Source organism: Caloenas nicobarica, chromosome 1, assembly GCF_036013445.1.
Source record: "Caloenas nicobarica isolate bCalNic1 chromosome 1, bCalNic1.hap1, whole genome shotgun sequence".
NCBI classification, from domain to species: domain Eukaryota; kingdom Metazoa; phylum Chordata; class Aves; order Columbiformes; family Columbidae; genus Caloenas; species Caloenas nicobarica.
Genome location: NC_088245.1, coordinates 94,804,390 through 94,814,385, shown reverse-complemented (window position 1 = coordinate 94,814,385; position 9,996 = coordinate 94,804,390). Strand labels below are relative to the sequence as shown.

The 9,996-nt window shown below is 37.6% G+C and overlaps 1 protein-coding gene across 1 annotated transcript; it reads left to right on the top strand.

Annotated features, from left to right (window-relative positions):
- The first annotated feature begins 1,201 nt into the window (after positions 1–1,201).
- On the top strand, positions 1,202–7,469 carry LOC136003160 (T-cell receptor-associated transmembrane adapter 1). Its single transcript, XM_065658506.1, has 5 exons — positions 1,202–1,304; positions 2,945–2,981; positions 4,261–4,322; positions 5,936–5,994; positions 7,191–7,469. The coding sequence occupies exons 1-5, from the start codon at positions 1,202–1,204 to the stop codon at positions 7,467–7,469; spliced, it is 540 nt and encodes a 179-aa protein (XP_065514578.1).
- The last annotated feature ends 2,527 nt before the right edge of the window (positions 7,470–9,996 follow it).

Below are 9,996 nucleotides of genomic sequence, written 5' to 3'. Positions count from 1 at the left end.
GGAAAGAAAACATCGGCCCCACGAAGGAATCCAGCTGCAGCAAAACCAAATAAGTGTATTAAGGACCTGCTCAAATCTCATTCTGACAGTATCATCCAGTCTCTCCCCTTGACTGCTCTGTTCCAGCTAGACTTTTTATGCAATATTAGTGGAATTGACTAGTTTTGGGCATCAGGCTTTATCTCAAACACTCTGAATCTAGAAAAATATAAAACATGCCTCTAGGGAAAGTGAAAAATCTAGCTTCAAGCTCCTTTCACTCATGTATTTGGCTCAGCATTTCCTCTGTAAAGGAAGGGTTTTCACAGGCCATTTGCAGCAATGCTGATCACTTTGGCCACTAGACTGTCACAAATAGGCTATTTTCTTCAGCATGGTTTGTGATGGAAAATCTGTATGAGCTAGGTTAATCGAAGGATTAATTAAATGGCAAAATTCATTTGGTGCAAGGGGAGTTCCTTCCTGTATTTCTAACGGGGCTCTAAGAAGAGGCAAGCTCAGTGCAAAAGGAGGCTTTATTCATTTAAGTTGACCCACCTTTTCCCAAGTGATTCTTCAGGAGCTGTTCAGGTTTTATCCTGTAGTACTTCTGGAGGGTTCACTGGTTCCCAGCCACTTCTCATCCTTTGCCACTACAACCTCTACTTTCTCAGGAAGGAGAGTGAGGATATGAGTACAAGTGGTTTTAATAGGAGATGCAAGAAAAGACATAACCAACCTTTGAAATCTGTTGCAGAGAGAATTAAAACCTGATGGTCTTAGCTATTATTCAGAGACATTTCCAGTGAAGTTGTTTTGACTGAATTAATCTTAAGAACTGCATTCATGAACTCCAGAATTGAGCCCAAAATTTACTGCAAATAATAAGTTAAAGACAATTACAAAAATAATTTCAAAGCTATTGACTTTTTTCTTTATCAATTTCTGACTTTTACTGCATCTTACAGGTAAACTATAGTCCAACCTTTGGCTGAATTCCTATGAAATAGTAGTTCTGTTAACAGCTTATTGACGTTGCTCTCTTATTATTTAGCGTCTGGTTTCGATATTAATTATTTAGCTTGTATAGCAATGGCTGTCAGAGAGTAAACAACAAAATAGCAGCTTCAATTACAGAAAGCAAAAATCAACCAACCACAAAGAATACAGTAAAACTGTTAGACAACACAAACTATGGAATTATTTTCTCTCAGTTGCAGAAATGGACTGCCATTTTTCTGTCTGGGGAGTTTTGGTCTTTCTGAGTTTGGCCCTCATTGTTTCGTTGATACTGAACATTTCACACTATATGAAAAAGAAGCAAGGTAAGTCATGTGTTTCTGTAAGGAATGGAGTTTGAGTGTTTAAAGTGTTTGCAGAGAAAGCCATCACTGCTGGGAGATTTCAAGCCAACAAATGGATTAATTATCTTTTGGCAAGAATGGTTCTAGTAGAGAGGATGTAACTTTCAAACATTTTTAGGGGAGTCAGGTATGATTATACAATGGTTGCTAGCTGCCCAATCCGCTGCCAAACACAGCTGTCTGAATCCATTCTCTGAAGAAAAACCAACAGAACATGTACAAGTTGAGAAATTTAGTTTTGGCTAAATTTGTATTTTTAATGTACATTTTTAACATCTGTAACTTCCTTTTTTTAAAGTGTACTTTTCATGTAACTGGTTATTATTCTTACTTTAGTTTAAAAATTATTTTAAGTAGCTGCACTGACACAAAATACATTTGAGAAAATTTTATCGTCCCAAAATTCCTGAATGCTTATTTGAATTCCAGATTTCATACACATTTTATGCTTAATTAGTTTGTTTTGAAGAAGTCCAAATTGCTTTTCATCATGGGATGCTAATGTAGCTCTTAAGTCAATGTGTCACTCACAATAAGGAACTGATTTGTTTAATTCACGTTAGAGGGTGACTACAGTCATACTCTCGTTTCGGTTAAAATTAACTATGACTTTTAACAGATTTGATGATGCCAGTGCAAAATCTCTTATGCATGCAATTCTGTAGTTTTTAAGTTGCACAATCCTCACCACTCCCATTCAGAGAAAAAGTGCATTTCCACAGGGAAAACTGCACCTGTGCTATATGCACATGGGTGCTCAGGCAAACACCGGTGGGTTCAACCCCATTAAACACACATACGTTCGTAACCTACATAAACAGGCCTATGCTTATAAACTGAACTCACCAAGTACAAGAGAATTAGAATATGACAGGATATTAAAAGAGCTGCTGGAGAGCTGTGGGATGAGGGAGTGCCTTTTTGGTTTGTCTTTTAGTACTGCTAGGCAGGTATTTCCATGATGAAAGATCACAGTCATTTACAAAACTAATTTTGAGCAAGGTTTTGGTAAGGTTGGCTGATGTTGCATTGCTCATGTAATCGGAGCTTACTGTGCTAAATTCTCGAGTTCTGGAGCAGAAGATAGAAAGTCAGACATTCCTGAGTTATTAATCAAGCTCCAGCAACAAACCTCTTTGGAGCCAATGCCTCTCTGCTTCAGTTTCTTTTTCTCCGTGGTCACAGGATATACATCTCTCTTTCAGAGATACAAGCAGCAGAACTAGCAAAATAAATAAACCCTTCACCTTGTAATATAAACACATGATGCACCTCCCTAGGCGGAGAAAAAGATGGGGTAGAAGCAGAAGGAGGAGGAAATAAGAAATTAATCGCAGTTGTTACAATACATTTTTGGGGACTTGTAAACTAATGTGGACTTTGCAGCCACAGCACAGGGTAACGCATAAACATTTCTTGTATTAGTCAAAAGTGTTTGTGAAAAGCAAGGGGACAAATGAAGGTCCTCAGAGCCAAGAGCTTTCAATTTTACTGTCTACAGTGAAATCAAAAGCACGTCAGTTGGACAATTATCTGAAGTGTTCTAAAAATAGCATGTTTCATTTGCTCTCAACTTTATTTTTTTTAAACAATTTTTCCAGCTAAAATGTATAAAGACTATGAAGACAACAGTCCAAGGTAAGTTTGATAAAATATTTCTTTCTGGAAAGGTTGAAATAAGCAATAAATAATGACAGAAGGCTTTGGCGGGACAGCATAGGGAAAAATCCAGTATCTCATGCAGCCTGCCTGGAAATATCAGAGCACACGCTGGTTGTGGGGGAAAAAAAAAAAAAAATCCAAAGAAAACAGGAACAAAAATCATGTGGGAGAGATGTACTCCAGTCATTTTATCAACAAAGAAATAATTGCATGTTAATATGATAATTTTATATACTAAAGTGCAAGATATTGAGCTAAAACAATATTTACTATCACTCAAACTCAGTAAGTGTATAATTTAAAATAAATATCAGAAAACAATAAGTTATATAAAAACATGTATTTACATTTCTTACTCTTATTTTACACATGATGTTCGAAAGCAATAAAACGGAGTCTGTATACAGCTGCTGGATACCTCATAATCTGTTACAAGTCTGTTTCTCTTATCCCATAGTAAAAAAGGAAATGGCTCCTGTGTCAACCCAAATATAAAAGGCCCTTGAAATAAAAATCCAAAAGCCTCCACCTGTTTCCCCAAGCCAATCCTCAATTACAAATTTACCTGAAGCTGGGAAGTCTCTGTCTATTACTGCCTGTTCAGTTGAAAAATATCACTGTAAAAGTGGTGTTAGATTCCATTATTTCATTCCCTTGACAAGGCACAGTACATGGATGCAAAAGGAACAAGGTTACTCAGTGCTTCCCACTAACAATTCCCATTTTACAAACATCGTTAAAAATATTTTCAACCAACACGGGCTGATAAAACACAGAATACCGCTAAGAATCCAAAGCTGAACTTTACCTTGGTCTTCTCTAGTTGGGTCAACATAAGTACTTTAGTTGAATCGAGACTGGAGTTTTTAAGAACATTGCCACAAGAGACCCATTTAGTGCTTTAGTTTGTATCGCAAAGCGGGCTCAGAGGACATGAAGTGGATTCCTTTCAGTGATCAATAATATCTCTAGAACTACATCAAACAGTAGCTTAGTGGTCTTGAGATTAGCTTTATACTTAAGTAAGTTCCAGGAAAGAAGAGTTCTATTCTTGGCTATATAACAAATCTCTCTTCAGAACAGTCACATAGCCGTTTCTGCACTGTGTCCCCCCACTTGCTTGGTCTTGTTTTTTAGATCACATACAATCTGCTTGCTGTTGCTACATGTGTGTAAAATGTTTAAAGTAGAACAGTGAGGCCCTAAATAAAGCATATTCTGTGAATTAAAAGTATTTTTTCCATTGCCCTTCTAGCTATGATGACTACTACACAGAAGACGATCCAGTTTATGGCAATCTCAATCAAGATATTTTAGGTAAGCTTCACTTTAAAAACACGTGTCTGTTCAGAGGCTGTAATAAATGTGTAGTTGAAAGCTGACTGACCAACACTTTCTGTGTTTCTCAACACGTAATTAATACCTACTTGGGATAGAACTGCCAACCATCATACTGCACTACTATTTGTAAGACCAGATCTCATACTGAATTGGATTTTTTACAGTCCAAATGATCCTGTTCAGCCAAATATCTCAAAAACAAGAGCTGTTCCTCATGTAAAGTTGCACCGGTTGAAATAACAGCTTGATCCACGCAGGTAGAGCAATCTAAGACACTTATTGCTCTCTGCCCGAAGTCAATGCTCCCATAGAAGCTGGTAGAAACAGATACAGACCAGTTCTCTGTTGTGGCTGTCCACAGTTCATCAGCAATGTTGACAAATATGCTGGAACAAGCCCAGTGGCTAAATGGTGGGCAGACACAGCTTTTCCCTGCCTTACTGGGCTGAAGTTAATAATCCTTGGCAGAGAAGGCAGCAGCATCATAAAACTGCAGCTAGAGCTAGATATGCTGAGGGTATGTCTCTCAAAGACCTTATGGTGTTAAAGCAGTATTTAAGTAATGTGAGCACAAATGTTTGCTAGTTCTCTTTGGGATTATCAAAACTAAACCGAAGTACTTGAACTGCAGGGAAAAAATCCAACAAAGTCAACTTTTTCATACAGGGTTTGCATAAATTTAACTAAGCCAACACTCAAATGCATTGACACTACAAAAGTCTGAAAACTGTGAGGAAATAATCTGTTTTACTGATGGCTAAAATGAGATATGTGATGAAAAGATGACTTGCACCGGATTTTTCAGAAAACTGGAAGTAGAGTCAGGAATACAATTTAATCACCAGTTGCTGCAACTCACAGCCTCTTTCTTAGCCCAATAGAAGATTGCCCGTGCTGAAAAATACATCAGTATGTGGTTACCCTCTAATTGCAAGATCACAGAATCACAGAATCACAGAATGTTAGGGATTGGAAGGGACCTCAAAAGATCATCTAGTCCAATCCCCCTGCCAGAGCAGGAAAACTTAGGTGAGGTTACACAGGAAGGCGTCCAGGCGGGTTTTGAATGTCTCCAGAGAAGGAGAATCCACAACCCCCCTGGGCAGCCTGTTCCAGTGCTCTGTCACCCTCACTGAGAAGAAGTTTCTTCTCACATTTAAGTGGAACCTCTTGTGTTCCAGCTTGAACCCATTACCCCTTGTCTTACTGTTGGTTGTCACCGAGAAGAGCCTGGCTCCATCCTCGTGACACCCACCCTTTATATATTTATAAACATTATTATCATATATATAGATGTACCCCTAGCAGTCTAAAATGATGCCCACTTAGTGAATAATGAGAAACTTTCCATCCATATGAACAGAAAATGCTTTTCATTTTCACAGTATGCACGTCTGAATTTCTTAGCTATTCGCCCTTCTGTTAATAGAGAAAGACATCTGTGTGTGATTTCAAAACAAAACAAACTTCTACCAAAGCAAACTGGGGGAAATTAGTTCTGTAACAGGGAGGATCTGCTGATTTGATCTTTTAAGACTCAGTGGTGTGCCTTAATAACTAAAGCATTTTTCTACTTTGATAAATTATAGAGGAATGTTGTTACGAGCAGATGAAGTCCCAGCCTCAAAGGCCAGTTAACCAACTACAGGTATCTCTAATTTTAATTCTGGATTTATGAATTAGGGTAATGTGGTCTGTCTCAGAATTCTTGTGTGTATCCCATGACAATATATAACAAAAATCTTCACGCTGCTCATCACAAAAATTACCATGCATTAGTGTCTTAGTTCATCAAGAAATTTAAGCACGGACTCGACCCTTTGTTCCATCTGGGTCATTAATAAGGGAGCAGGAGAATTATAGACAGTTCATTTCCATCCATGTGGCATAATAAAGCTCAGACACAGGCATGCAGATCAGGCTGAATTGAGCCTATATCTACTGCCATGGCTTATGTAAAGAATTAATTGTATTTATTTTGGACATCAGTCAACTGAAAACACAAGCGGCATCACTTGAGAATCATGAGTTTGACTGGCTCTCTCCTGCCCGACACAAAATCTATATGCCTTAACAAATAAACACCTGTTTTTGTATTGCTTTATATTTTGTTGAGACACCTGGATGCCTAAAAGTATGCAACCTTCAGCTGAAATTTGTCTGTAATTGAAGCATTCCTAGCATCAATTTTCTGAGTTGATTTCCAACTTCTCTCTCAGGATACTTCCAGGTGGTGGAAATTTTTTTTTTTTTTCTTTTTAAATCTAGACATTTGCTTTATTAACTTCACAGAAACAGACTAACCTATGAAAATGCCAATATGAAAAATGTTTGATAATTTGGCTTGAAAAACACAGAGAAAAGCAGGGAAAAGACACATGAAGCATACATTTTGCACTGGAAATGAGATCATATTTACAGACAAGAATCACTCATCTTTCGTTTTCTGCACAGACCAAGCCTATGAAAAATGTTGCTAGTAACTGGATTATAATTTAAAAACCAACCAACCAATGAACAACAGTAAGAAGAAAACCAGATCAAATAATGTCTTACATCCCAAAGAACTTGGACCAATTAGATAAAGTACTCTCACTCCTATAGTGAATCTTTCCAATAATAGCTGCCACTACCCTAAGAACATGAGTCATTTACTGTTAGGTTACGTTGGTCTGTTTTCTGTGCTGCCACAGCTTAATCGTTTGTACTTTTAATGAGTTCATTTACAGCTAATTTGGGTAAACCTCAGCCACTATTATGATTACAGTATAGACATACTCAAAGTCTTAGACATAATTTTAAAGCAAGCATAACTACTGAACGTTAAAGTGAATTTTCATCTAGGTGGAGTCTGCCAATCAGATGTGTTATGCCTCACTTGATCACAGTGTCAAGGGAAAACGCAGAAAACCGAGGAGAAAGAAAGGCCCTTCATCAGAGGAGGATGAAGAAGAAAGATCATCTAACCCCACCATGACGGCTTCCAAAGTTAGCATTTATCTCAACAGTGAGCAGCTAGCTGCTGAAAACACAGCAAACGTAGAAGCTATTCATGATGATCCCATCAGATTAATGGGCTTGATTCATACTACAAAGGAGAGAACATTTGAAGTGGCTTCATAAACCAAATATGTAATCATAAAGTGATATCTGCTTCTCCATTCTGGAAAAACAGTGAATGATTAGAGGCAACATCCTGACAAACTGACATACCAAACCATGTTATAAAATGGGTAAGTTAAGTGTTCTAAAGTGTCTTCCAAGCACATTTACAGACTAAGCAAGAAATAAGATCCAGACTGCCACTTTGAAGGACCTGCCCTTCTGAAGACGTTTTGGAAAGGAGTTGTAGAAGCTGGTATCAGCATTCACATGGTATTGATTCTAGTAAAAATTAATCCTTAGTTTAAAACAACCATCAACTTTCAAACGGTCCTAAAAGACTCACCGTGTTGCCTGCAGAGCTCTAGCAGAGTGTAACTGCTCTTCTGTATAGGTTTGAACAACACCTTTGGAAGGAAATTGTGTTTCATGCTTGCACACTTAATGATTTAGTTGTTTTCCCAACTAAGAACTGATCTGCTGTTTGACATTTTATACTTTCCTACTGTGACTGGTCTATGGTATTAACACAACATATTTAAAGCTAATTGGAGAATAAGTTAATTGCTTGTTTAAAGTAGTAATTGTACATCTTGCAAGATTTAACAGCATCCTTGTACATCTTTCGTTTCCTTCTGTGAGCAATACCAGAATACATCTCAAGTCTCAACTCCTCTAATAATGTAATGTTGTATCCAGCCCATATTAAAGAGTCCACAAAGATATTACCCAAATATCTGTAACATTAAATCTCCCAGGGAGTATTTTTTCCTTCTAATATTCTATGTGATGTTTAACATTCTCTGTGGGTTTTACACTGCCATTGTTACCAATAATTTTACAAAAGTAGAGTTGTTTTTTTTCTCCAAATAATTCACATATTGTGCACACATTTATCTTAAGACTTTAAACTCATCAGATGGTAACCTTTTATAGAGTGGGGATTTATTTTTATATTCCAGGAGTCATTAAGTAGTAGAAGCAGGAAACAGTAAGGCGTGGTGATGTATTTAGGCCAGTGCAAAAGCAACTGAAGTTTTTGCATTATTGAAATTTTCCATTTGATATTGGAATACATTCTTAAATAAATGTGGTTATGTTATGCATCATTTTAATGCACTTTTCTTGCTTTATGGGGTTTTTTTAAATTTTTTTTTTGGCTAGCGACTTATTACTCGCTGTATATTTTATATTTATTTTAGACTATGGAAATGATGTTAGACAAAAAAATTTGAGTGGTTTTCTTATTCAAGTTCAAAATGAGTCATAAAGCAGTGGAGACAGCTCACAACATCAACCATGCATTTGGCCCAGGAACTACTAAGGAATGTCACAGTGCAATGGTGGTTTAAGAAGTTTCACAAAGGAGATGAGAGCCTTGAGGAGTATAGCAGCCAGCCATTGCAAGTTGACAATGACCAGTTCAGAGCAATCAAAGCTGATCATCTTACAACTACACAAGTTGCTGAAGAACTCAGCGTTGACCGTCCTACAGTTGTTTGGCATTTGAAGCAAATTGGAAAGGTGAAAAAGCTTGATTAGCGGGTGCCTCATGAGCTGACCAAAAAAGAGTCAAGAAAATCATAATTTGTCTTCTCTTATTCTACACAATAACAATGAACCATTTCTTGATTGGATTGTGATGGATTGATGAAAAGTGGATTTTGTACAAAAACCGGTGATGACCAGCGCAGTGGTTGGACAGAGAAGAACCTCCGAAACGCTTCCCAAAGCCAAACTTGCACCAAAAAAAGGTCATGGTCACTGTTTGGTGGTCTGCTGCTGGTCTGATCCACTACAGCTTTCTGAATCCTGGCGAAACCTGAAAAGTTATGCTCAGCAAATCAATGAGATGCACTGAAAACTGCAAAGCCTGCAGCCGGCCTCGGTCAACAGAAAGGGCCCAATTCTTCTCCACGACAATGCCCAACTGCACATCGCCCAGCACTTCAGAAGTTGAATAAACTGGGCTACAAAGTTTTGCCTCATCTGCCATATTCACATGTCACTTCTTCAAGCATCTTGACAACTTTTTGCAGGGAAAAATCTTTCAATACCAGCAGGATGCAGAAAATGCTTTCCAAGAGTGTGTCGAATCCCGAAGCATGGATTTTTATGCTACAGGAATAAACAAACTTATTTATTATTGGCAAAAATGTGTTGACTGTAATGGATCCTATTTTGATTAATAAAGGTGCGTTTGAGTCTAGTTATAATGATTTAAAATTCACGGTCCAAAACCACAATTACTTTTGCACCAACTAAGAATATGTCTGCCTCTAAGTGTCAGAGAGTTCTGCCTTCTCAAAATAAGCATATTAGTGCCTTTAAAATCCATGCAGAGCGCAGCGTCAAGGAGTTTGAAACTCTCAAGCACATAGAGCCCTGCAAGTGTTTCAGGTACTGAAAAAATATAACCCCGAAAGCAGTTACAAGAAACAACCAAAAAAAGCCCATAGTACAAAGAACCAATACCTCTTGTAAAGGCAGAAATGGGTGGACGTATCCAGATGTGACAAATTTAACAAGGAAAAATAAAAAGAAAAAG

What these genes read in the sequence shown, in the direction of transcription:
- LOC136003160 (XM_065658506.1), top strand. Translation starts at nt 1,202, where the DNA reads ATGGACTGCCATTTTTCTGTCTGGGGAGTTTTGGTCTTTCTGAGTTTG. An exon ending in CTATATGAAAAAGAAGCAAG is followed by an intron (nt 1,305 to 2,944) that starts GTAAGTCATGTG and finishes CAATTTTTCCAG; the next exon opens with CTAAAATGTATAAAGACTAT. An exon ending in TATGAAGACAACAGTCCAAG is followed by an intron (nt 2,982 to 4,260) that starts GTAAGTTTGATA and finishes TTGCCCTTCTAG; the next exon opens with CTATGATGACTACTACACAG.